The sequence below is a fragment of the Denticeps clupeoides genome, chromosome 4 (genome assembly GCF_900700375.1).
Source record: "Denticeps clupeoides chromosome 4, fDenClu1.1, whole genome shotgun sequence".
NCBI classification, from domain to species: domain Eukaryota; kingdom Metazoa; phylum Chordata; class Actinopteri; order Clupeiformes; family Denticipitidae; genus Denticeps; species Denticeps clupeoides.
Window position 1 is genome coordinate 11,487,185 of NC_041710.1, and position 27,970 is coordinate 11,515,154.

Genomic DNA, 27,970 nt, shown 5'->3' on the forward strand with positions numbered 1-27,970 from the left:
TGAGCTCTTGTTCTGGTTGACCCTCAAGTCCATCTCCTCCACATCCTCTCTGACGAGCAGTTGCAACCGTGGGTCCACTGGAAGGATGCTGACTCTACTAGCCCTCACCTCGGTGGTGATCCTGGGCATAGGTAATAGAGCATCATCGATGAGCTCCATTCATTCATTCATTCATTCATTAGTTGGATTTTAAGGATTCCCTTTGCTAATGATCACGTCGCTGGTGTGTCTTTGTGTTTGGAGTTGGTGCTTATTGAGTTTCTTGTCAAAAGGAGGTGGTTGCTCTCAGATGAAGGCTGTGAGTGTTTGAGGTGTGAACAAGAAAGCAGGGCTGAATTTTGTCTCAGATCATCTGAAATGGAAAGGAAAAGAGTCTGTAAAAATCAATGGACTGGAACATAGAGCAGCTAAGCTGAGCTTCCAGTAACATTTCTTCTGATCGCTGAAATCCAAAATTAAAAAGGCTGTGTTAACTACTGGCAATTAAATGGTACAACCAGCTGCTAAATTATCTTCAAATATATAATTGCTAATTGATTGTTGAGGCTAACAGTGGCCAAATGTTGTTTAAATTTGCATTACTTATCATGATATAGCCAGGAATTAATATGCTTAAGGAGCTCTGGAAATTGTTGTACTAAATTAAATGGTACAAAATTAAATTATAGTGAAGATTTATTTAAAAATGGATTTATTAATTTCAAATAAATGTAAGGCATTACACATAAAAATGAGCATTTCAAGCATTTGATTTTAAAAAGTTATTATAAAGAGAGTGTGTATGCTTTATGATGTGTGGAGTTAATGTTTTCAGTGTTTGTTGTCTATAAATACCTATATAAAACTTTTTACATATATTTTAAGGGCTCTTAATTGACACTATAGTGAAGAAACACTTCTATAAGAACTCTCCCTGTGTCTGTTTCACTATCAGCTATCTGTTCTTGTACTATTCTCTCTACTTAACACTGTTTCTTTATTTCTACAGTAATTTATTTTCTACAAGACTTTTTATTTGCAAAAAGCGTCTCCATGAATAAATTCTGTACATTAAATGAACAAATTAGATTGTTACTGTAAATTAAGCAGGTTTGTGGCTTCTCTTTCATGTCATAATGACTGATAAAGAACATGAGTGGCCTGTTATAATAAAGTCATATTTCCACATTGAGCTCGGGTAGGGCAGGGCAGTGTATCGATGAATATTATTTGTTTTCATTTTCTGTATGTAATTATAAAGACCATTTTATATCCCCTTTGTATCCCCAACCACTTCATGCAAGAAGAAAATATGTCTAATAAACACAGTCAGCAACAGTCTTTATAGAATGGACAGACAAATGCTTAGCATTAACTAACTAAATAAAAAAAAAAAGGAGTATAATTCTATCCAGCAGTGGATAGAGTTTCAAGCGACAGTATGAGAGCAGCCAAAGCTGTTGCTGGGTTAGAGGGAAAGCCGGGGGAATGGGAGAAATGGGGGAAATGCTTGCAGCGTTGTACAATGTGGATAGTAATTGCCTGGGGGAAAATGAGGCCTTACAGCCCATTGCTCCTGGTTTGAATACTCCCGTACCTCCTGGAGGGAGAAAAAAAGAGTCTGAGGAAGGTATGGTGAGCTCCAGCGCGAGGGGAGCCAGTGAATCTTTTTTTACTGTTTTCATTACCCTGTTCAGGTGGTGTATTTTGACTGTTTTGCATTTACCGAATGAGGAAATTCAGCACACATTCAGTGATCCCCCTGTAAAAGTTGCTGAGTTTGGGGCTGAGGTAGAGAGGCTGAAATCCTATGTTGTATTTTTTATGGCTTCATATGCTACCTGTGTCTATATAGCGTTGTCAGATTACAAACATTTGATACAACAGATCAGAGTGTGGGTGGTAGTAGCCTTGTGGGTAATACACTTGTCTATGAACCAGATGACCCAGGTTCAAGTCCCACTTACTTCTATTGTGTCCTCAAGCAAGAAGCATAACCCTGAGTTGCTTCAGGGGAATGTCTCTGTAACTACTCATTGTAAGATAGAGGCATCTGATATATTGACATTATTAACTTATGAGGAACAATGCAACTAATAAGTTGATTAAATCCACTGTTTTCAAATCAAAGCTCAGTGCTATTACCACATGAGTAATGAATGTGAATTTCAATATTACATCACTTTGACAGTTGTCCATTGGTAGATGCACTGTGCAATGTGTAATCTTTTTGTGATGGTGTGTCTTTGTTAGTGCCCCAGACCCAGGCAATAGTGGTCTACACAGGTTGGGAGCGGCATGCTCTGGTGGGCTCAGACATTCGCCTGTCCTGTTCCTTCTTTTCGTGGCGCTGGACATCACCCGACGTCAGCTTTTCCTGGAGCTACAGACCGGACGGTGCTCGAGATAGCATTGCTGTAGGCAATCTCTTCTTCTGTTTCTTTATGGCTCCTCTTCTCTGTCTTTAAAAATGCTTTTTTTTTACAAATTTTTCTGCTCTTGAACAGCAAGTTTTAACAGCCACACTATACCAACTAAGGCCAGTTTTAACCTGCAAGTTTGACCAGCTAAAGCTTTGTTTTCATACTGCTTATGAAGGTCGGACCAGCTAAAAGTAGCTACTGTCCTACTGAAGTTTAAATTTTTTACAGTAGGGCTAATCTGCAAAAAATTGCATCCTCAGCAATCTCTACAATACCGAAAAATAAAAAAAAAAACAATATTATTTTCCTAAAATAAATGTAAATTGATGTTTTTGTCTGGTGACCTCTCAGCATGTAACTCATTTGTTAACACATAACAGAATCTCAGATACGTGACATTTAATTTCCATTTGTCAATCCAGATCTTTCACTACGCAAATGGGGAAGCCTATGTGGCCAAAAAGAGTCCATTCTGGGACCGGCTGGAGTTTGTAGGGAACCCGAGCCGCAGAGACGGTTCTATTGTGATCAAGAACCTGGACTTCAGTGACAATGGAACCTTCACTTGTGATGCTAAGAACCCTCCAGACATAGGAGGCAGTGCTTCCAGTGTCAGACTTTTGGTCTTTGAGAATGGTGAGTTACCTCCAACATCACTGTTGATATTGAACAGTTTTCAGGTCTTTTCTCTCCGGCCTTCTTGTCATGTTTGAAATGTCTCATTCTCTCTCTCTCATAATTTGTGTGGCATGACTGTATAACAGAGACTATTTATCACAAAACCTCTCTCTGCTCCTTGCTAAGTTCCCATTCAGGCTGGAGTGATCACCGGGGCGATTATTGGAGCAGTTCTCGGACTGCTAGTCCTCATCGTGGTCATTTACTACCTGATGCGTTTCCTGGTGGCCCGGCGTGTGTTCAGCCTGAGTGTCAGGTCAGTGTGGGACAGTGTCAGGGAGTGTGTGTTGTGCAGGGCACGCCCAGAGCCTATACCTGGCTTGGAGTCCTGTGTCACCAAAGACGCCCCCTGACCCAGTGCAGGTCTCCGGCCAGTGGCGGCCCAGTGCTCACTTGATCACTCTTTCTCTCCGTAGCAAACATGGAAAGAAAGGGAAAGGGAAGGAGGGATCACAACAAAGACAGGCAAGTGTGCCCCCCCTGTACACTGTGACGCTTACACATTCATCACTGTGAGACCAAAAGCAGGCAACATTCGTCTTTTCTTCCTGTTAACTTTATTTAAAGAGTTTGAAGTGCGTATTTTAGACCTGTGTCTAGTCTTTAAGTACCAGGATTTTAATGACCCTGAAACCGAAAGTCAGCCAGTAGAGCTAAAATGGCCGCAATTCATTTATTCTGCTGCCACCCATGCAATTCTACCGAGGTCAGCACTAATGAAGGGCATGACAAAGAAAGGATGTTAGTAAAAAGTGCTGATTTTACTGTATAAATGACATTAGCTTAATCGGTATGAGGACATACACACAGGTAACATCAATCTGTTTTTTAATTGGTCTTTATTAAAAGGGGGGATTGTGTTATATTCATGGTTCATTTTCAAACCCATACGGAATTTTAGTGTGTGTTCAGATTTTGGGTTGTACTTGCATTATAATAACAGGCCATGTTCAGTCTCAACCATGGCTAGAGGTCCAGCATCTGTTCTTCTCCTGTCTCCTATCCTCTGCCTCGCTGTCTGCTCTATCTGCTCAAAACAAACACAGCGCACATACAAAGTTGGCAGCGAATATTGAGTTCATAATAAAATCTACAGCAGTGTTTCAGCTTTTAACTTTTTTAATATGGATGTGGGTCTCACCAGGCCAGCACCTTGCTCTGAGGCAGCACAGAGGATTTGTGATTTATGAAGAGATAATCCGTGAGGATAGGGTTGGAGATGAGACGAGAAAGGGAAAAGAGGGTGGTGAGAGGGAGGGGCAGCAATGCTTTCAGACATTCTCAGGTGTGTGTGTGTGTGTCTGTCTGTGTGTGTGTGTGTACATGGGTTTACTGTGGGTGAAACAAAATGCTGAAAAACTCTGGGCACAAAGATCAAATGTTAAAGTTTGTATCCTACAATATGTAAACTATCCAGAAGGTATTTTTATCATTAGTTGGAAAAAGCTGAATTCATCCCACACATATTTCAAAAGATGACTTAATTACGAAATCTTCATTCAGACTTAAATTTATAACTGCGTAAGCATCTGAAGTCACATGCTTACCCCTCTGATCTCCTGTAGTTAAAATAACCAAGATGGAAACAATTACCAATAACAACATTAAATATTTATATATATTTTATATATTTTAATAAAGCCCATGCATTATCCCCAGTTGGAAAAAAACTGTCAGTCGTTTAGTTAAACTTACAATTGTCTTTTTACAGCTTTAATAGACAGATTGTTACACATGAAATGTCATTCATTGTAGTTAGCTCAGAGCAGAATTCTTAATGTTCCAATGAAATTTTCTTTTTTAAAATAATAATAATAGTAGACATAATTGGCTGAAGAGAAACAAAGAGCAAACTAAATGTCTGTGTACTTGTAAACATACAGTAGCTAAGAAAGACACTTAACCCTGAGTGTCTCCAGGGGGGGACTGTCCCTGTAACTACTGATTGTACGTCGCTCTGGATAAGGGCGTCTGGTAAATGCTGTAAATGTAAATGAAACCACTAATCACAATGCTCTCAATGGAAGAAGTCCGATAGCAGAACCTAGTGGCTGAGTCTGGTTAATGCCGAAATTGAAAAATAAAAACGTGTGTGTGTGTGTGTGTGTGTGTGTGTTTCTGTGTTTTATGCTTTTAGACAATTTCAGAGTTGCTGTGGTGAAGATGAAAATCCTAATTTCAGTACTGCCTAAAACAGTATAAACCAAATTTGAACCAATTCACAGGAGCTTAAAAAAAAAAAAAAACAGTACTCATCAAACTTTAAATGATCTGTGCTAATAAAATTCACAATTATTAAATGTTCCATTTTCAATGAGCAATATTGGATAAACAGAAAAGTGTAGAGAGAGTGAAGGTGCCGAGGAGCTTTTTCTTTCTTTCTCTCTATCAATTTTTTTTTTTAATTTCCAGCCCACTCATTCACCTTCACAAACACAATCTCCTTCTCCTGTTTCATCGCCCTCTCCCCTCATTCTTCACTGTCTTCACCACTAAAACTTCTGCGTGTCATCCCGGATATTTCCTTCTCTCTTTTGCTTTTTCTCTTGTACGTCTCTCCAGGTGGACGGGTTCTGTCCGATGCTATCCATCTCACCGTCCTTCTTCTCTGACAATCTCAGATGAGAGTGTGTGTTGCACATTGGCAGGGAAATCGCCCCTCTGCCTGTTTTTCCTCTATCTTTCTGTCTGTCCATCTTTCTCTCACCATGTGCAAAGTGATTCCTATTATCCTCTTCTGTATTTATTTGAAACAGGCATGCTTCATTCGAACACTTCATCTTTTCTTAATTTCTTTTCCTCACTGTTTTCATGTTCTTGTGCTTATATATCTATCCTGTCTCAGCTTTGTGTGTATAATTCTGCATATGAAGCTTTGAGACCGCTTTGTGTGTTTCATCTGAAGCACATTGGTGCTGAAATCTGATCTGGAGACTTTGGTGCACCGTGGCCCAACAGGAGGACTGAGAGAAGCTCAAGGGCTTCTGCCTGAGGACCAGGAGAACCGAGGAGGGTCCTGGAGTCACAGTCGATTGTGAAACAATTTGTGTTGCATTATTCCCCAACCTTACATAAACTTTACTAGGGTACATCTACACCGTGCAGTGCCATCCATCCATGCTCGGTTACTGCCAACGGGTAACTGCTGACCAGATCTGTAGGACCATCTTAAAGAGTGGTCAAGCCAGCAGTAGACATGGGGTCAGAAACACAAATTAGGGATTAGAAAAGACCCATACACAACATGCACCTGGACTTAAGTCTTTATAACTCTGCCTGCAGGGTAGATTCTAATTAAGTGTCTGGAACGTTATCAGCTATTTGAATTTTTAATGTAGTTATTTACTAAAACCCTGAAACAAACATTCCTAAGATAAATAAAAAAATCATCCCAGGCTGTCTCAGCCTGCCGTTAATTAAACGTCAAATGCAGATTTGCATACGGTCTAATTTTTTTTCTCCTGTACAGATGCAATTAATTTCCACATCTGACAACCCAATAGGAAATGTGAAGCCAACATTCATATTAAAAGCGAATGTCAAAAATTAAAAACGTGTCAGAATGTGGAATTATAGAGCTGCGAAGCTCTCCTCACATATGTGATGTGCCACTCGGGGGGCTGTGGTGTTGCCGTGGGTGTCGTGGGCGTGGCTGTGAGATCATTCTGTCACTCTCTCTTTGACTGACGCCTTCCTGTTTTGTCCTCCCTTCCAGACTTGGCGACCACCCCTCGTTCACCTCTCCTACTAAAATTTCTTTTTTCCAACTTCTTTGTTAAAGGCTTTCTTATTTTTTACCTCTTCTCTTCTGTAATGAGACCCCCTCTCTTTCTCTCTCTCTTTCAAGCCTACTCCATCCATTCTCATTACTCCACTCTCTTACTTCACCTACCTTAATATAGCCTCTCTGTTTCTCTCTGCCCCCCCCCCCCCCCCCCCTTCTCTCTGCCATGCTCCTTTCCTCCTGAAATGACTGTCCCCCCTCTCCATCCCCCTCTCTCCCCAGGCACCAGCTCTCAGCGCTGAACAGGCCAAGCTGAAGGCGGCCGCCTCCGAGAAGAAGAAGCAGGAGTCGCGCAAGGATAAGAAATAGGATTCGGGAAGCAGAGAGCTAGCGAGCCAGAGTAAGGGGCCCTCGGTTCAGGCCAGCTCCCAGGAGCGGGTCGGGGGGTCCGGGGAAGAGGGGCAGGGACATAGGGTGCTAATGACCATCGAGTTAGAGCTCACCAAGCAGGAGAGGGAGGCGAGCAGCAAAAGAAAGAGCCCGGCCCGCCTCCTGTCCGAGCTCGCCCACAAAATCACACTATTGTGAAAGAGAGCTGAGGGGTGCAGGAGGGGTGCAAGAGGAGGAGATGAGGAGCACTGAAATTACACCTGGGTATAGAGGAGGAGAGGGGGAAAAAAAAAAAACCAACAAACCCATTTTTCTTGCCATTTTCTGGTTAGAATTGGTTCATTTCATTCTGCATCACCCCTAGTCCAGTTTCACAGAAAAATATTTCACACAAACACCACGCGGCGGTTCTCGGTCGGACTGACAGCGCGGTAATCAGGGGTGTGCTGGCTGACAGGTCGGGGTGGGGAGGTGCGGTCAGTCACGCAGCTCTGGCTGGGCTGCAGGGGAAGGTGAGCCTCTCTGATTGACGCACCCCATTGTTTGTCCATCTGAAAGCCTCCGCCTGCCGTGGGAGCAGGTGACAGAGCCGCCATACTGCAGCCCGACTGCCCACTGCAGGTGTAGAAACCCGGCCTCGCTCTCTTCCACTCTCCCTGCTTTCTCTCCCTCCGTCTTCTTCTGTTTCCCCTGTCAGCCCCCTGTCAGCCTCAGCCTTCCCCCAGACAGATATCTCTCTTTAACCATTCAGAAAGGGACTTTCTGAGTTTCCTTGCCTCCTGTTGGTTTTTATTAAACATATATTTTTGGGAATGAAATATTAACCGGTCATATCCTCTCTCTCTCTCCCCCTCCCCTCTGTTTGTCTGTTTTTTACCTTATGATTTCCTCCTCTCTTTCATTTCTCCCCTTTTGATACCCTCCCTTTCATTTATGTCTCCACCTTTTTCTTCTCTCCTGTAGATTTTCTGAGTCTTTTTTCCCTGGTGTCCCACTGGCTACCGACTGCTTCATCTCCCATAATGCACCTTTACGCCCAAGCAAAGGTCCGCCCAGGCTGGTGCTGTTACGTCACTTCTTTCCAGCCTCCTTTTCTTCTCAAATAGCCCATCGAGACGTCACAGAAAGCTCAGAGCACACACAGGCACACACACACACACACACACACACACACACACACACACACACACACAGAGCAGCTCTCAGAGTCCAAAACCTTTGACCCCACTGACCTGAAACACCCCCCATCTCGAACTGAGCAGGAGAGAGGAGTGGAAGGATAGAGAGCTGATGGGGGAGGTAGAGGGAAATTATTTTTATCTCTACAAGGACATTACACACAAAACAACTGTATTAGTGTTAGTGTGTGTGTGTGTGTGTGTGTGTGTGTGTGTTTGTGTCTTTGATTCTGACTGCACTGACTGAGAGCCTCAGAATGACGTCAATACTGCTAGCAGAGCCCATGAGGACACTGGTACACACACTCACACACAGTTATATACACATGTACACACACACACTCACACACAGGAAGGTCAAACATGCACAAGTCCTCAACTCCCGAATAGCCAGGTGGTTTTGTAGATGGGTAAGTAGCTCAGTGATTCAATCCTGCTCCTGAATCATCCCTCCTCGGTCCCACCGATGTTTTATTTTTCTTCCAAAATACACTCCTCTTCTCCATTCCTGCACCCCTCATGCCCCGTTTCTTCTGCTGGTTGGAAAACCTTGTTGCTCTCTACTGCCCCCTGCTGCTCAGTAACGGAAGTCACCGAGCGGAATTCTTGATTCACCCTCGTTGTCATGACAACACCAAACCCCCTCAAACTCACCTAGCTAGCTCGCTGCTGACCCTGAAAGATGTGTGTTTAATGTGTGTGTCCATGTGTGTCCAACAACATTCCAGTGATCTATAGATGCCATTGCAGATACACTGAAGAAACAGAAATGCAATGTTGTCAATACATTGAATATTTCACTGTGCGTTATGTCACGACAAAAGTGACACACAACTTTGTCTTGAGGGGCAGAAATGTAAAAGTATTTCATGATATTTAATGATATTTCTGCACTGTGTTCTGACAGACGTTGCAGGTTTCATGTGGCTCGACTATAAGAAGCAAATGCGCTCCCACTGGGAGAGGATGTGCAATTTATGGTGGGAGTAAATCCCTCTGTGGGGCTGTGATGTCACTGGCGGAAGAGCTCTGGCCCTGTGCTGGGCTCCGGTTCAGAAATGTCTGGAATGATGGTTTTGTGGTCGGGTGCTTAGTGGGGTCATGGGAAATGCAGCATTTGTCGCACCAGTCAGCCACTTGAAGACGTCCATTTAAAACTTGCTTTAAAGTGTCTCAGACGTGTTGTATGTATCTTGTACTTTGTCTGAATTCGTTTGGGTTTTTTGGATAACACTTTCAGATGTCACTCACCACTCCTACATTTTTTATGATTATTTTCATGTTAACACCAAATTGCTAATATTGTAATTGTTCTGTAAAATGTGTTGTAAAAAAGAAAGGGATGCGGAGCAATGCATTGTAGTTATAAAATAAATTCAAATAAGTCAAACTGAAAAACTTGGTGTGAGTGTGAGATTAATAAATTTTACGGCTTTTCCTGTATTAATTTTCACACAAGAATATTTTCATTTGGAAATGAACCCTGCAATACCTTTTTTGGTTGTGGAAGCCCCCTCTTTTCCAACTTGAATTTGTAGTGCATTATGGGAATTTAGACAGTCAGCAACTGGTAGTTCAGGTCAACTGCTGGCAGCCATTTTAAGTTCAGTGTCAGCAGCAGGTCCTCTTTAAGACTATGTGTGGGAGACACCGGGCGGGGCAGGGAAGTGGGGTCATGGGGAGGGAAGACAGCAGGTGGACAGAACCCCTGTGTCAGTGTCAGTGCAGGGCCACGTGTGAACGTGCAGCGTTGAGGGGGTATATGGGGTTTTGGGTTACGAGAGCACGGGAGTGAGGGGTTGGGGAAATAGAGAGGGCTTGGTAGGAGCCAATGGTGGGATGTCTGTCCCAAAAAAAAAAAACGCCAGTGACCCCCACACGTGTGCAATGAAGACTACAGTGAAACAGGACAGCCAGTTCTTCATTTAGCATCTGGGATCAGACAGTCTCGAACATGAACCGAGAGGTAAGTCTGACTGGCACCAGACCATGTTGTTCACTAATTTAGCAACATTTATCTACAGATTAGTGCTTTACTTTACTATTCAGAAACCTACATACTGACCATAGGATGAAGATGCAGTAGAGTTTTTCTTATGGTCTCACTGGAAATGTGTCTGCATGTGTTCTGATAAAAATCACCACAATATCAGGTTATATTGGATTTCTTTTTCCTAGAACACTTTTAAATCAATTTCCTTAAAAGTCAACTTAATATGAAATCAAAATCCACAGACCCTAAGCAGGCCTTAAGCACTGGGTTCCTGAAATCATTTTGAGCAATTTGTGCAACAGATTTGAGAATTTGCAATTGATTTATTGAATGAGTGGATATTACATGTACAGCTGCAGACTACCATGTAGTGTCTCCGGCACATGTTACCCTGACCTGGTCCGTCTTGCTTAGTCAGACACTCTCTGCTTGGCACACATTCACTCTGACACATACTGTGAAACAGACTGACAGGGGCAGATGATTTCCGTGACGCTCGACACCTACTGCTCCAGCACATTTTTCAAACACACGCTTCGTATTCATATAATATAATTTTTAAAAATATGTTTAAAAAAATAAATAAATAAAGAGTCTATAGTCCATCTGCCAGGTTATGAATCTATTTTAATACATTTTTAGGTGGTAGATCACTGTGTGTACAAATCCCATCAACTGACTGATACGCTTCTACCGTTTAGAAAATGAAGATGTGAGAGGGAATGAGTCTATGGTGTCTAATACAAAATCTAAAGAGCATAATCCAAGCAAGTGGGCATGGCATCAGAACCTGGAGCTTTAAAAAAATAAAGTGGCATACAGATACAAAAAATAATGGAACCAGGAGCAGATAGGAACACAAGCAAAGAGCATAAGGGGAACAAACACAAACACACGCACTGCTGAGTTTCAAGACCCGGCACAGGAGGGAACAACATCGTTTCATCTATGCAGGGGACCATGTGGGACCATGGGACAGTAGGTCTCAATAAACAGGAACAAAGCCTAAAATCACAGCAAGGGTCCAACATCGCGAGATACCATGGCCACTAAAGGCCTGGTGCCAGCAGGGCACAGGCTGTGACATACCAGCACAACCTTTCGCTGCTGTATGAATAACATCTGACATGAGGTTCCTGTATATCTGCAAGGTATTTGTAAGCGCGGCAGTGCACGTTTCTAGTAATCTGCCCAGTGAGTGTATTATGGAAGGTTTATCTTGTTACCACAATCGAATCCTTCCCAAAAGTGGTAGTACTGGGTAAAATAAAGACGTGATGAATGTGATGTAATAACAGGAGCTACAAACTCTAAGGAGCACCGATGGCCGGTACTCAATTTAGCTCTTTTATTGTTCTTCTCGTTCTGTTCCGGTAAAGCCCTCTAGAGCCATTAAAACTGTCGCTGCTAATGTTGAGGAACACGGGGGAAAACGGCACAAACTGTGCACTGTAACGCTAAGACAGAGTGTTATAATAACAGCTTTTCACACACTGTCCTCAGGTAGGTCACGAGGAAAGCCCCGCTGCAACAAATGGAGGGAAAAAGAAGAAAAAGAACAGGGATTTGGATGATTTGAAGAAGGAAGTGGTTCTGGTGAGGCGGAAATGAGCATCTAGTGTGTGAGGGAGTTTTTTTTACTCTCACACAAAATCATGTTTTGCTCCAAATTGTTACTTCTTGTGGGTGCAGGATGACCACCAGATTTCTCTGGATGAGCTGGGCAGCCGCTATGGTGTGGACCTCTTCACGGTAAACCCTGCCATTTGCATGGAGTGGCATGATGTTGTGTAAAAGTGGAGAGAAAATTGCATCAATGTTGAACTTCATTTTCCACCACTGCCATCTCCTCAGTGACAATTGAGGATTACTATAAAAGGGAGTGTTGCTGTGGTAATGTTATTGCTCCAGGGTCTGACAAATAAGCGGGCTCTGGAGATTTTAGCTCGCGATGGACCCAATGCACTGACCCCTCCGCCAACCACGCCTGAGTGGGTGAAGTTCTGCCGGCAACTTTTTGGCGGTTTCTCCATCCTTCTCTGGATCGGCGCCATCCTCTGTTTCCTTGCCTACAGCATCCAAGCGGCCACCGAGGACGAGCCCGCCAACGATAATGTGAGTACCATCAAATCTGCTCTAATGCCTCAGGATCTGAATGCCACTTTTTCTCAGCTGCACCACAGCTCCATGGTGTAAAGAAACCACACAGCTGCATACTGTCAGTCACATTTGTTGTTAAGGCACATCTGAACTGAGCCATGAATTGTCTTGTAAAAGAGTAACAGTCTAACCCAAGTCTCATCTCCCAGTCTGCACAATCACATACTTTCACTTAGTATTTTAATAATGCTATGCACTCTCCAACATCACAAATGGGTAGGCAAAGCAGGTAATTGTCCACGGCCCCAAGCTTGAGGCTGATGATGTGATTCCTGTTATGTACTTACACCATAACAGTTGATCTGCAGCATATCCTGTGTTATATAGTTATGTGAAAAAGATTACAGGTGGAGCGCAGCCACCATCAGCATCCTCACTAGAGCTCCTAAATAAGGGACTGTCTGCCAACTACTACAGGCTGTTAGAGAGGAGGAACTTATATGGGATACTTCATCCTATAATGCCATCACTGAAGGACAGAAACACAAAATACTTTGAGACAATAATTCATATACAGTTTTATCTCTTCAACCATGCATCATGGTGGTGTTAAACCAAGTCTGATATGACCATATAAAAATATTGATTATTTTACTGGCTAAAAAGTCAATTAAGTCCATTAAGTTCTTTAAACATGTGATCAGGCTGTGACAATCCAACTATAATTAATTTTCCTCCAATATAAAAGCCCCATTGCCAATCCTGGTATGGTTTAATGTTGGGCCACCCAGGACTAGCACATATTTGCTGTATTAAGAGTAACACTGTAGATATGCAGCACATAATCTTACTCTTACTTACTAGCCTTGTGAAGCTCTTCTGTTCTAAAATTATTAATACCAAAATCTGATTTTAATTATAACCTTAATATTCCTGAGATTATCTGGACAGTACATATTCATTACAGTATAATTTGTCGAAGCACATTGTATTAATTAACTGAAACGTGTGGCTTGGGTGTGTGAGATTGAGATAGCAAGTGCAATGCTGACAGCTTTCATGCAGTGGCAGAATCTCACACCCATCCCGTAAATGTACAATGTGTAACTGAATGTACAGTTACGTGAAATCTTAGCTTCAGGCACCATGACCAGCCAGCATGACTAAACATCTAACAGAAATAGATGAGCAATAAGACACCACTTTGGTTTAAATTTAGAAAGTTGTTCGTTGTTTTGGACTCTGCTTTCAGTTGTGACCAATGGGAGTGACAGTTAGTGAAGGTCATGCATGAAAAACACAGCCAAACTTTGAAAAATGATATTTATAATGACTAATTTCACTTTGATATGTGAACATGGAGTGATACAAAATGTGTATTTAAAAGGCTAAAAACTTTGGAAAACAAAGAAAACAGAAAAGGTGCTGCTGTACCGTAGGTAGGTTTTTGCCAAGACTCTGGTAGTGTCTCTTTTTTCAGTCTGTGGCTGTGAACACACTCGCTCTCAAATGCATGAGCTCTAGTGTTCTTAATGAGGGTGAAAGTGTACGCCACATCTTCTGCAGCTCAATATCAGTCAAGCCATTTGTAATTCCACATAGAAACTCTGTAATGGCTTCAGAGCAAAATTGTATTGCACCTTTAACCAGATAACAAGCAAAAAGGCATGTTAATGAGCATTTTATGAGTTCAAACCTTTAAACTGAAAACCACATATTTAGTACACAGATTGTAAAGCAGGAGTGGGTTGTTTTTTTGGAGCTTAAACAGACTGGCTGGAAATACAAATAGATGCTTACAAAACGAAACTGCTGATTGCAGCATAGTGACCAAGTGGGCTCAGTGATTCCTATCTGTCAGAAATCTGGCAACTGAACACTACACACCAATTTCTGAGCATTATTTGATGTTTGTACTGTTATTCTCAACTATAAGATCCCATCTCTCTTTTTCCAGCTGTACTTGGGGGTGGTCCTGGCAGCTGTTGTGATCATCACAGGGTGTTTCTCTTATTACCAAGAGGCCAAAAGCTCACGAATCATGGACTCCTTTAAAAATATGGTTCCACAGGTGAGAACCCACTGCACGAACTTTCAGCAAGACTGGAAACTGTGAAAAGCCTTAGAGAGGGGAACGCTGAAGAGGGGTGTGTCTCACTGCTGATTAGAGGGCATGGAAATTTAAATTTCATGACCTAGAGTTGACTCTAGAGCTGAATTTATAGACTGCACATAAAGAAACCAATTTTTTTACATAAAAAAAATCTATCTATCTATCTATCTATCTATCTATCTATCTATCTATCTATCTATCTATCTATCTATCTATCTATCTATCTATCTATCTATCTATCTATCTATCTATCTATCTATCTATCTATCTATCTATCTATCTATCTTTCAGCAAGCACTTGTGATCCGGGAGGGGGAGAAGCTGCAGATTAATGCAGAGGACGTTGTCCAGGGAGACCTGGTGGAGATTAAGGGAGGAGATCGTATCCCCGCAGACCTCAGGATCATTTCTGCCAGTGGCTGCAAGGTAAACATGGTCTGGCAGTGGAGAACAAATTAGTGCCTTCATTCGAGTGTCTGTTAATTATTTGATATTCACACTAACTCCTACCATGAAAGCATGTTGTCATATTGGCACAGATTTTTTTTCTGGTGCTTCCTGTGCCTAGAGGCTGTGAAGCCACAGGAACTGCTCTGCCTGGGGCATATGGGGGTTAAGCTCATTGCCTAAGGGCACAAGTGCAGAATTTTGTTGTGTGTTAGACCGTAGCCTGGACTCCTCAACATGCCTGTTACTGTTACCACAATGTTTAGTGGTGTGCTTTTTACTATTTATAACTTTAGGGGAGAAATAATGAATGCATTACATTCATAAAATGATGCTCTTTTTTGCTAAATCCCATTTAGGTTGACAACTCATCTTTGACAGGTGAGTCTGAGCCTCAGACCCGCTCTCCTGAGTTCAGCCACGAGAACCCTCTGGAGACTAGGAACATCAGCTTCTTCTCTACCAACTGCGTGGAGGGTCAGTCTGTGATTTCTTCATACGTTGTTTCTTTTTTGTTGTTCATTTCTTCATTTGTATAGAAATCACATCACATAGTCACATTACTCACAGTAAGTCTGTGTGTGTGTGTGTGTGTGTGTGTGTGTGTGTGTGTGTGTAAATGTAGGCACAGCTCGTGGTATTGTCATCGCCACCGGTGACCGGACCGTGATGGGTCGCATTGCTACTCTGGCTTCAGGGCTGGAAGTGGGCCAGACACCCATAAACATGGAGATTGAGCACTTCATCCATATTATCACGGGCGTGGCTGTCTTTCTGGGCGTGTCTTTCTTTGCTCTCTCCCTTGCCCTGGGCTACAGCTGGCTGGAAGCGGTCATCTTCCTCATCGGTATCATTGTGGCAAATGTACCTGAGGGCCTGCTGGCTACAGTCACTGTAAGAGACGGACCCAGACTGTGTTTGTGTGTGTTCTAGTAAAGATAGATTAGAATCGGGGGGATAAATGAAGAGATTTTTAGAAATTTTGCGGCACTTTTTAAGATATAATATATGGTTTATTTTGGCTAATGGCACATCAAGCATATTTTCAGGATTTACAGAAATAAACAGACAGAAAGCAGAAGTGACTGCTTGCTTGTCATCCTCATATTGGAAAGGAGACACTAACTATCCATTTTTCTTTGAGTATCATTATTTCTGACACCTAGAAGACAAGAAAAAAAAATCAGTTTCTTATAATTTCACTTTGCCTATTTAATATTTTCCCCAGATGGTGAATTGCTTGTGACTTTTCATTTTGCCCATGACTACATTTCTATTAAATTAACTATGGTAACTTTGGTAATATGTTCTTTTGAGAATAAACCTCTGCTGAGGCAATGTGCATCAGGCGGAATATGACTGTATTATGTAATAAAATATTTTTATTTAATTCATTATTTCTTTTTTGTGCCTCCCTCAGGTATGCCTGACACTCACAGCTAAGCGGATGGCTCATAAGAACTGCCTGGTGAAGAACCTGGAGGCTGTAGAGACACTGGGCTCCACCTCCACCATCTGCTCCGACAAGACGGGGACCCTGACCCAGAACCGCATGACTGTGGCACACATGTGGTTTGACAACGAGATCCATGATGCCGACACCACAGAGGACCAATCCGGTCAGAGCCTCAGACAGACCCTCAGTGTCCTGAATTATAAAATATGATCTTGCAATCAGATGCATCACACATGAAGTTCTCATTGATTTGGGTTTCAGGAATAAGAAAAGGTACAGCTTTAGTTCGGGTATAAGATCCGTTTTATAAATATTAGAATATTAAAATATTAGTCATAAAAAAAAAGTCTTTTTTGCTTAATGTATTCAAATTATTTACACAATTAGCACAGCTAAATTTTTCTCACTCCCTGTGTTGGTCTAATTTTGGCATCACAGATGCAAAATTAAAAAATCAGGTGCGACCCTGTGAAAATGTTGAATGCACACATGTAAAAAGAAGTGAAGTGAAAGTGAAGTGATTGTGATACACAGCACAGCACACGGTGCACACAACAAAATGTGTCTTCTGCTTTTAACCATCACCCTTGGTGAGCAGTAGGCAGCCATGACAGGCACCCGGGGAGCAGTGTTTGGGGACGGTGCTTTTCTCAGTGGCACCTTGGCGGATCGGGATTCGAACCGGCAACCTTCTGATTGCGGGGCCACTTCTGCCCCAATTAAAATAATTTGCAGTAAATTTTATTCCCATTTTATTTTTCAGAACCATCATGTCACTTTAAATGAATTTTATTTCATTGATTGACAACACTAACATCTTTACTAGATAACATATCATGAAATGCATAGTGTATTAATACCACATTCAACAGAAAGCACCATATCTGAAGGAATGACCTTTTGATCATCTGTTCAAGGCCAGTTGTAAGGACCCTTCATCAAATCAGTCCTCTAATTCGTCATCTAATTAAGGAGCTGCAGTGAAAATCCACAGACACACCAGCCCTTTCTGAATCAGATTGTCTGAACCAGTTATGTTAGTTAGATGGAGCAGAGTTCAAGTGAATTCTCCATTTCCTTCTCAAAGTGAAAAAGACAATAGCAGATTTCTGGGTAACCCAGGAAAAAACCTGTTTTCGTATCTGCTGCCATTATCAAAACATGATCTATTATCAGCAGTTTTGCATTGTTATTATGTACCAGGAAAAAAGCTGCTGACAACAATGGCAGCTCGGGGAGGCTATTTACCTGGACCCTGTTTTCACTTCCCTCTTCTTTTCTAACCGAGCGAGTGTTAGATTTTCACCTTACGTGTCCAGGCTGGCTTGCAGGTGTGGGCTTCAATTGTGATTTTCTGAATTTCTCTCAGTGCTCTTTTAATTTGGCGGCAGGCAGCTGCCAGTGCAGCCGCCGTCGTACTTACGTATTCTGGGCACCCGCAGTGTTCAAGCGCGGTGACAGAGTGAGGGATCTGGGCAGAATACTAAATCAGCTGAGCCACCAGTCAACACGACAGCCTGATTTAGCCTCCTTATAGCCCACTTTGGTCCATCGCAGACGACATTAGCGGATGTTGCTCCCTCAGATCTCCTCGGCAGGCCTCGGGGCTTTCTCATTCCTTTCAAATCCCTCTGGTGGGCTGCAAATACCATGGCTTATTTAGACAGCAGAAGAGACCAGTGTTACTGGTTTCATCTCTAATAAATTCTAATGTTTGTTATACATTTATGTCATGTGAGATTCTCAATTTTTAATTGGTTCATGTTTTTGCATATTTGTGTGTGTGTGTAAACAGGCACTGGTTTTGATAAGAGCTCACCCACCTGGGCATGTCTCTCACGGGTGGCAGGCCTGTGTAATCGTGCTGTGTTCCGACCCGGCCAGGAGAACATTCCAATGCTGAAGGTATTAAAGTTAACATCTACCCAGACCACTCAAATCAGAATCATTCAGAACCACGGGAACAGCCCTCAAATGAAATGCTGAGCAATACAATTCTACTCAAGTGATTCCCACTAGAGAGAATACTCACCAACTCTTTTTTTTTCCTATACTTTCTACTCCACAGCTGTGAATAAACTGCATCATACTCTATGTGTGTTAAAGAGAAACTGTCTATAGTGCTCATTACTGGAATGTTAAGCTGTTAATAACAACACAATATGCATTTAATCCTATTAAATGCTTTATTGAGGCAATAATGATTCCATGTGTCCATTTCTGATGGGTGTGTGTGTTTTTGTGGACAGAGAGAAACTGCAGGAGACGCATCAGAATCAGCTCTGCTGAAGTGTGTTGAGCTGTCCTGTGGGTGTGTGCGCACCATGCGTGAGAAGAACCGAAAGGTGGCCGAGATCCCCTTTAACTCCACCAACAAATACCAGGTGACCTTCCACTTCACTCCAACACTCCGCTACCTGACCCAACACCTGCGCCACTGCAGCATTATGTGGTCTACAAAGCATGATTCTATATTACAGCACACAGATTCCACCTATGCCACCAGCTCCTTACCTTCAAAACCACCCCATCATGTGTTTGGCTTTGTTTGTATATATACAAAATTTCAAGGTTGTGATATTTCTGCCCCGCTCCCTTTCTCTCAGCTCTCCATCCATGAATTGGAGGACAATCCAAATGGGCATCTGCTGGTGATGAAGGGAGCACCTGAAAGGATTCTGGACAGGTATCCACTGGTGCAAACCACTGTAGCATGAATGTACTTTATTTATGCCATAAATAAACTCATTTGCATTCCAGCAATTGCATGATTATTTTTGATTGGTCCTCCAGATGCAGCACAATTATGATAAACGGGGAGGAATTGCCAATGGACGAAGACTGGAAGGATGCTTTCCAGAGTGCCTACATGGAACTTGGTGGACTCGGGGAGAGAGTACTGGGTGAGACAGAGCAAACTTTTCTTTTTTCCTACAGGCTCAGTGTGGGTGTTTGCCTTGCTAATCAGACCCGTTTCAATGGTGTGACCTTTGAAGAACAATTCAGCCACAGCAATTACAGAATTACCATTTAAACTGACATGTAACAATTATCATTAAATTATTATCATAATTATGACCCAATTATAATGTCTGCGGCCTCCTGTGATGTGTAATTCTTGGATTGTTCTGTCTCATTTCCTTTGGTAGCACAGGTCTTCTTTCCAGTTTCTATATTTTGTAATATTTCTGCTTCTTTTTATCTCTCTCCTTCTGCTTCCTCAATTTCAGGCTTCTGCCACCGTAACCTCTCTCCCACTCAGTTTCCACGGGGTTTCTCATTTGATTGTGATGAGGTGAACTTCCCCATCGAGCAGCTCTGTTTTCTGGGACTCATGTCCATGATTGACCCACCCAGAGCTGCCGTTCCTGATGCGGTGGGAAAGTGCCGTAGTGCTGGAATCAAGGTACAGGTTTTGTTTGCTTGCTTGTTTATTTGTCTTATAGAGTGAATATTTGCTAAATAATAAAAAAAATAACCTGAAAAATTGAGTCTACAGCAGGTCTATGTGAACTATTAAGGCCTTACATTTAATAATTAACTCAAAGGTTTGTTTTAAATTAACATCAGATCATATTAATTATGATAATTTAAATGTTTTTTAAAATCTTTCTGCATTCCAACAAATACATTTTGTGATATTTTATGTATTATATTGAGCTGAAAAGCCACCTGAACCTCCTGGTGAGACATGTGCAGTGTAAACTCTGGAGTCTTTGCCTAAGCATTTAAAGGAACAAACAAATGCTGAAAGTAATTGTGTGAGCTTGAAACATATCCTTTTTTTCTTATAAAATTCTGTACAAAGTTCCGGCCATCATTTACATTTACATTTACATTTATCAGATGCCCTTATTCAGAGCGACTTACAATCAGTAGTTACAGGGACAGTCCCCCCTGGAGTAACTTAGGGTTAAGTGTCTTGCTCAGGGACACAATGGTAGTAAGTGGGATTTGAACCCGGGTCTTCTGGTTCATAGGCGAGTGTGTTACCCACTAGGCTACTACCACCCATCAAAATGAATTTGTGTTCAGATGAGAAAGCTTCACGCAAAGCAAATTACACATTTACACATTTAGGCCATCATGTTTTATCCGGTTTTCAGCAGCAAAACTACCAGCTGTTGCCAAAAAGCGTATTACATGTACACTTTTCCTCGGTAGAGAATGAACGGGGTGTATCAAGTTGGTAGTGACTGAATGACACGCTTGACAGATGCAATACATCACACAAATGTCCCAGGGGTCCACTGTGGTGGTGAGCAATAGTTTGGGGGCTAGTGCTTTAGAGGACACTGCAAACACCAAAATACCTCATTTTGTGCAGAAAATCCTATTGTTTGCCTCCCGTCTGTAGTTTTTGTACTATTTTACATCAGACCATGATTAGATGCTATAGAGTTATCTATCTGCCAGATGATGCACAAGTCTCAGGTGGTCTTTCTGCAGTCTGTCACATGAACATCACAGTGTGCAGACGAAATCTATAGATATAGTCTATAGATCTGAGCCACATTTCTGTGTAAGTGTGTTAAGCAGAACTGTGGCTTGCAGGTCATAATGGTGACTGGCGACCATCCTATAACAGCAAAGGCCATCGCCATGGGGGTTGGCATCATCTCTGAAGGCAATGAGACGGTGGAAGACATTGCTGAGAGACTCAACATCCCTCTCAGTCAAGTCAACCCCAGGTGCGTGCGGAAGTGTCACCCTGTGATGTGTGTGCAGAATTTCGTACTCAGATGGGATCTTTCTAGCACCATGAATGTGAGACAAGAAAGGGACATCGGTGTGTTGAATATGTTTATGTGCCCTTGTCGTATTTTCTGACTGCGTATATGTTTAGGGATGCTAAGGCATGCGTGATCCATGGGTCTGACTTGAAGGACATGAGTTCTGAATACTTGGATGACATATTGAGGAACCACACCGAGATTGTTTTTGCCCGGACCTCCCCTCAACAGAAACTTATCATCGTGGAGGGCTGTCAGAGACAGGCATGTTTGTGTGTGTGTGTGTGTGCTAATCAGATGGCTACATTACATTCAGTTCTCTGTTATGTCAATTGAATTGTTTTGTGCCAACAGGGCGCCATTGTCGCGGTTACAGGTGATGGCGTGAATGACTCTCCTGCCCTGAAGAAGGCAGACATTGGTGTTGCCATGGGGATCGCAGGATCAGACGTATCTAAACAGGCAGCAGACATGATCCTCCTGGACGACAACTTTGCCTCCATCGTGACTGGAGTGGAGGAAGGTGAGAGAGTGGGATAAAACAACACTTTATTCCACTCATATTATCCAGTTGGTTCGTCATGGGCTGCAGAGCTCTCACATGCTTTCATACCTGTTGTAATAAACCTGGACATGATGATGAGTAGACTTTTTTTGTGCACAGCTAAGCTGAGAAGTAAATTCCACATTACTCCAAATGTCTGCTATTTACTTGGATTACTTTTGCTCCTCGCTGCCCGCTGTGAGAAGGGCTGTTATGTTTGTATTTTGTTTGTCCTAATCTTTTCTTTTTTGTAATTGTCAATTTTTAATGCCGCTGAATTATTTATGACAACCTCAGCAACACAAGCATATTTGTTCTCTTAATAAACCCTCTTTTGAATTTCAATTTGAAAGGGTGGGAGGGAGAGAGAAAGAGAGAGACAGACTGTTTATTCCCTGCAGGTCTGTGAAACGATAAAGGGTCTTCCTTCATTACCTGATGCAACAAAAGCTGGAAATTACATTTGGAGAAGTGGGGCACGACGCAGATCCAACCATTTATTTCTCCCTGCACACGTCCCATTCCTTTCTCTCCGCAGGTCGCCTGATCTTCGATAATCTGAAGAAGTCCATTGCCTACACACTGACCAGCAACATCCCCGAGATCACACCCTTCCTGCTCTTCATCATTGCCAGCATCCCCCTGCCCCTGGGCACAGTCACCATCCTGTGCATTGATCTGGGTACTGACATGGTGAGAAAGACATTTTTGCATTTATGAGCTCAAACACACCATGCAATATATATTTTTAAAGAATTATTCTATTAATTTGAAAAATCACCCAGTTTTAAACTATATTGTTTTTTTCGTCCTATTCACTATGCAGTCAGCCCTGACTTATTTTTTCACCCTCTCTGGCCATCATCCTCTTTGTGACCAAGCCAAGTGGGCCATCCTAAAATCTTTTACAGGGATAAAATAAGGCAGTAAATGGACTTCACTGCTCTCTTCAGGTTTTAGGTGGAGACAAGAATAGTGTCTGAGTGTGAATTTTATGCACCCACAGATGGCTTGCTTTCAGCTAAAATAGGGAGGAGAGAGAGAAAAGGTCACCATTAATGATGGATTTAGATGGTGACATGCCTGACTTTCTAAAAAGTCTTTCTTTCTTTCTCTCAGGTTCCTGCTATCTCCCTGGCATATGAAACCGCTGAGAGTGATATCATGAAGCGGCAGCCCAGAAATCCCAAAACAGACAAACTTGTGAATGAGAGACTCATCAGCATGGCCTATGGACAGATAGGTATGTCACACATGCCATGCACTAAACACAGTAACATCATTTTTTTTCCTGGAGGGACTAAAATGTCCCTGTTGTTCTGTAGTATCACATTTTCCTGTTTTGATAAAGACATTTGGTCCTCAGGAGGATATGAATTCAAACTATACACACTCACAGTCAGACCTTGTATCTCAGCTCTATTTTAATTACCTTCTGTGTGCAGGCATGATCCAGGCCCTGGGTGGATTCTTCACCTACTTTGTAATTTTGGCGGAGAATGGATTCCTGCCCAGCAGACTTCTGGGAATTAGGCTTGAGTGGGATGACCGCAGTGTCAATGACGTGGAGGACAGCTACGGCCAGGAATGGGTATGCGCATGCGAGGGTGCACTCACACAGACACAAACATACACACACACACGCATGCACACACACACACACACGCACACACACACACACACACACACACACACACACACAATCAATAATGCAACCACACAAATGCATAAATGAATGATCATGTAATCACATATACACAAATCTGGCCCTATATAGTGAAAGTATAAATGAAAACATAATTAATTTATGTGTGTGTGTGTGTTCTTTCAGACCTATGAGCAGCGTAAGATCATAGAGTTCACCTGTCACACATCGTTTTTTGTCAGTATTGTGGTGGTGCAGTGGGCTGACCTTATCATCTGCAAAACCAGAAGGAACTCTGTCTTCCAGCAGGGAATGAGGTGTGTGTGTGTGTGTGTGTGTGTGTGTGTGTGTGTGTGTGTGGTCATGAGGTCATCTCACATGTTCTACCTTCTCCTCTCCTCTCCTCTCTTCTCTTCAGGAACAAAATTCTAATCTTTGGCCTGTTTGCTGAAACAGCTCTGGCAGCTTTCCTTTCCTATTGCCCTGGCATGGATGTGGCTCTGCGCATGTACCCTCTAAAGTTAGTAATACACACGCTCACGGAGAAAAACCACAAAAACTGGAAACAGTGGCGCGTGATGAAATGTAGCTGATTCATTTATTATTTCTCTCAAGTTCAATTTATTTTATGCTCCCTCCAAGAGAAATATACTTAACCTTCAGAAACATTGATCTTCATTTCATTTCTGAGTTTTCTGTCAGCCCCCCCTCCACCTTTCATTCTCTTGCTCTTTCTTCGTTTCTATGCCTTTCCCTCATTTAATCTCCCTCTCTTGACTGCAGGGTGTCTTGGTGGTTCTGTGCATTCCCGTACAGCCTGCTCATCTTCGTCTATGATGAGATCCGCAAGTTCATCATCCGGAGATGCCCCGGAGGTGAGCTGTTACAACTCAGGGAAAGCGTGTTTGATTCAGACAGGCAGAGCAATTCAGAGGAAGTCAGGGTGATTCACGGAGAGTCAACAGGAGTCAGTAGGTGTCACGCAGAGTCAGTGTGATTCACCTGGAGTCTGTGTAAGTCGATGAATCTCAGAGCAGGCAGTGGGTGTCAGTGGAGTCAGGCCTGCTGTACAGCATCTGTCTGAGAGTGGCTGAATTCTGTGTAATTCTCTACATGTTACCTCCACAGTAGATGTTCCCAGCACAAATGGCTGCAAGTTAACAATGCTATGACTTATGCAGGGGGTGTACTCTCTATTGCAATATCCCATACACATTAACATGGAATACACAATAACTGACTTTAGTGGAATCAACATAATGCCCAAAATGTTCTTGAATTAGCAGCGTTCAAGCTTTGTAAGAACATTGCATCCTTCTTAACACTGACCCTTCATTTAAGAATGAAGCCTTTGATTCCATAGCGCAAGAATTAGGAATCAGACCAGGACAACAACCTGAACTGGAGTCTGAAGTATGAGCTTGGGGAAAGAAATCCCATTATCTTAGCTTGGGGATGGGGCAGGACAGCATAAAGGAAATAAGCACTTTTCATCTCAGGTACAATAGAGATAATCACACACTCTACTTCAGTTCTCCGTGAGTCCATTAACATCAGTGTTTCTGCCAATAAAGGCCTTTGAAAACGTGTGCTTACAGCCAGAGGTGAACATATTCGTGTAAGGGCTTCCTGCCCACCATCTGGTGGAAATTATTACAGTTAACAACATCCATGAAGGTACAAAGAGCAAGATTACAAAAACTATGACATCAAATGGCACAATGTAGGTATGATGTCAGGGCAGTTAACCCCTTCCCACCCATTCCACCCACTACATATAATTGCTGCAATGATAAAATCTAGCGATAAATGAAAGACTGTTTTAAATAAAGAGCTGTTGTGGTTTCTGTTGTTTTGCAAAATTTTAAATACGGCCAGAACAAGACAAGGTCCAGGTAAAAACATAACATTATTTTATGTAATTATTACATAAACAATAACATTTTTATATGTAACACACATAACCATATTTAATAAACTTATTTACATATTAGTCTTAAAATGTTGCATTCAGACCTGTTCTTCAGGTAATATGGACATATCTATATATCCCAGTATATCTAAACAATATGTTTAGTGTGGTACTTTCAACATCATTGCTCTATTGTTTTCAGAATCTTTTAGTTTCTATTCACATTAACAGCAAGGTCAGTGTGTGCTTTCGGCAGATGAATAACTGGCACTTTACACAAGCAGTAATAGTTTTACTGTCTTGCTGAATTGGGCAGGCCTGGAATAATAATATGAGGGTTAAAAGAACAAGTAGTCTGCCACAAGCAATGTGCATTGGGGTGCATCTTGACATGCCCTCCATTATAAAGTCCAACAGAGACTACAGATCATCCCAATAACCAGACATCTAGCATTTCAAATAGTCCACTTCCAAATTTATCACATGGCTTAGTTTGGCCATTTGCAGATTTCCGTCTGTGAGCTCAGAAATCTGTAAGATCCAGCACAAAACCTCTTGAAACTGCCAGCTACAACCAAGGCTGAGCTCCCCTACATGCATCCACCAAATCCTTTCCTCTGTGCTAAGGGATGCCAGTGCTCATCCAAAATGATAGGCCACCCTAAACAATAATGTCAATTTAATATATTTCACTTCTTTCTTTGTTTCCTTTGCAGGCTGGGTGGAAGAAGAGACCTACTACTAAAGTGAATCTGTGTAATTTATTTCTAGGGTTATATGGTTATATGAGCCACAGCACCAGATGAGGTGAGGCCTGGTTTAAATGTGGGGGTGGGAGAAGTGTAGACTTAAATTTGTACAATAGTGTGGATGTGTGCGTGTGAGTTTGCGTAAGCTTGTATATCAACCAGCAGTTTCCAGTTTGGAAAAACAGAAAACATATCTAAATGTGAAACAGACTTAAGAGAAATTAAATGATCCTCTTCCTCCTTCCTTTGGCTGCTCCCATTAGGGGTCCCCACAGTTGACAAAAACATTTTGCCAAATGCCTTTCCTGACACAACCCATTTACTAGGGCTTGAGACTGACACCAAGAAATACACTGTCACATGCATCCTCAGTGGCTGGGTTAGAAACTAAATGTTCCTATGAATGTTACATTATATATGACTAGCAATGCAATGAATGTGCAATTTCATTAATAAAGAATGCAACTCTTTCTCCTGTGTTCATGTATTCTTCAGAGTGCACACTATCTTTTACATTTATAGGCCTTAGGTGCTAAACACTTATTAGGATGCACAAGAGGAGCCCAGACTAATATAAACATATTAGTCTATATTAGTTGGGCATCTTCCCCTAATTACCTGTTTGATGATTCACAGCACATCAAATTAGGAAATTGTTTCCTAAGTGCCCCCTTCTTTATCTTAAAGATTTATGACAACCTGCTTCAATCAAAACAATGTTTCACTTGTACATTTGTGCAATAGATCAATGCATAAATACAAATGAGCTCATACAGGTCTCAGAGAAGCCGCTGCACTTCATCTGATCATGAATGCTAACATATTATTACAAGTATTCAATAAACAGATATATATACTTCATGTGCAAAAGGCCATCAACATATGCAACAGTATATGCCACAGTAAGACAACAGTAAGGTGATTGTTGCACTCGAGGGCGGGCATAGCCTGTGTGGCACCCTGGGTCAATATTATGAAAGAAATGTTCTTTATTTATGAAAGAAATGTTCTTTATTTAGAGAACTCTGCCCCCCTCCCCTTTCGACTGGTTGTGTGTGAGACTTCAGCCCAGCAGCAGCAGCAACGATGCCCCTGGCACTCACTTCCCACATATATGGGTTAGATACAATTGGTGCAAACTCAAATTTACTTTACTTTACTTTATTTAGCAGACGCTTTTATCCAAAGCGACTTACAATAGGAAGACACCAGCAATTCTCGTTCGATTTCTATAGAATATCGAGTTTACAAACTAAGAGCCCTGATAAGGCTTAGACTTGTCAGTGAAGAGCATGCTCGTAGATTGTTGGGTGCTAGACTAAGAAAAATTATAATGTATTTATACATTTTGTATTTGTTTGTGCAATGTGTACGCATGTGCGTGTGTAAGTGTTAGATTTGTCTGTAATATTTTTGGAATAAGAGGGTTTTCACCTTCTTCTTAAAAGTGGTGATAGTCTCGGCTAGTCGTGTGGAGGAGGGCAGGTTGTTCCACCAGCCAGGGACAACAACGGAGAACAGACATGATTGGAATCGGAGACCCCGTGAAGAAGGAATTTTTAGTCTCCTTTCGTTTGCCGATCTGAGAGAGCGTGCAGGAGTGTAGCTAGGTAGTAGTGTGTTGATGTAGGAGGGCGCAGTTCCATTTACAGTCCTGTAGGCAGCATCAAGGATTTGAACTCAATGCGAGCAGCTACCGGGAGCCAGTGGAGGGAGGTAAGAAGAGGTGTAACATGGGTGTATTTTGGCTGATTGAAAATGAGACGGGCTGCCATATTTTGGATCATCTGGAGTGGTTTTATGGTGACTGCAGAGGCTCCAGGCAGGAGAGAGTTACAGTAGTCGAGTTTGGAGATGACCATTGCCTGGACGAGGAGCTGCGTAGCCTGTTGTGAGAGAAAAGGCC

At 42.2% G+C, this 27,970-nt stretch overlaps 2 protein-coding genes across 5 annotated transcripts; both read left to right on the forward strand.

Moving 5' to 3' along the window:
- mpz (myelin protein zero) lies at positions 1-23,763 on the forward strand. 4 transcript variants are annotated; one of them, XR_003749516.1, is made up of 8 exons: positions 1-131; positions 2,233-2,396; positions 2,825-3,038; positions 3,207-3,336; positions 3,497-3,545; positions 7,087-7,204; positions 8,158-8,586; positions 23,721-23,763. XR_003749516.1 is itself a non-coding variant. In XM_028976394.1 (7 exons), exons 1-6 carry the CDS (start codon positions 86-88, stop codon positions 7,171-7,173), a joined length of 690 nt encoding a protein of 229 aa, XP_028832227.1. In that variant the 5' UTR covers positions 1-85; the 3' UTR covers positions 7,174-7,204; positions 8,158-9,770. The 4 variants fall into 4 exon arrangements, 3 of the variants coding, with proteins under 3 accessions (XP_028832227.1, XP_028832229.1, XP_028832228.1); XM_028976394.1 differs by lacking the exon at positions 23,721-23,763 and having other exon boundaries at positions 8,158-9,770; XM_028976396.1 differs by lacking the exons at positions 7,087-7,204; positions 23,721-23,763 and having other exon boundaries at positions 8,158-9,770.
- atp1a2a (ATPase Na+/K+ transporting subunit alpha 2a) lies at positions 10,088-26,534 on the forward strand. The gene is made up of 24 exons (XM_028976393.1): positions 10,088-10,338; positions 11,869-11,961; positions 12,058-12,117; positions 12,277-12,480; positions 14,423-14,536; positions 14,870-15,004; positions 15,385-15,502; positions 15,651-15,919; positions 16,446-16,644; positions 18,277-18,386; positions 18,731-18,865; positions 19,088-19,167; positions 19,275-19,384; positions 19,712-19,887; positions 21,036-21,172; positions 21,328-21,478; positions 21,569-21,737; positions 22,297-22,451; positions 22,878-23,001; positions 23,204-23,349; positions 23,590-23,720; positions 23,822-23,923; positions 24,187-24,278; positions 26,032-26,534. Exons 1-24 carry the CDS (start codon positions 10,327-10,329, stop codon positions 26,058-26,060), a joined length of 3,051 nt encoding a protein of 1,016 aa, XP_028832226.1. The 5' UTR covers positions 10,088-10,326; the 3' UTR covers positions 26,061-26,534.
- Positions 26,535-27,970: the final 1,436 nt, after the last annotated feature.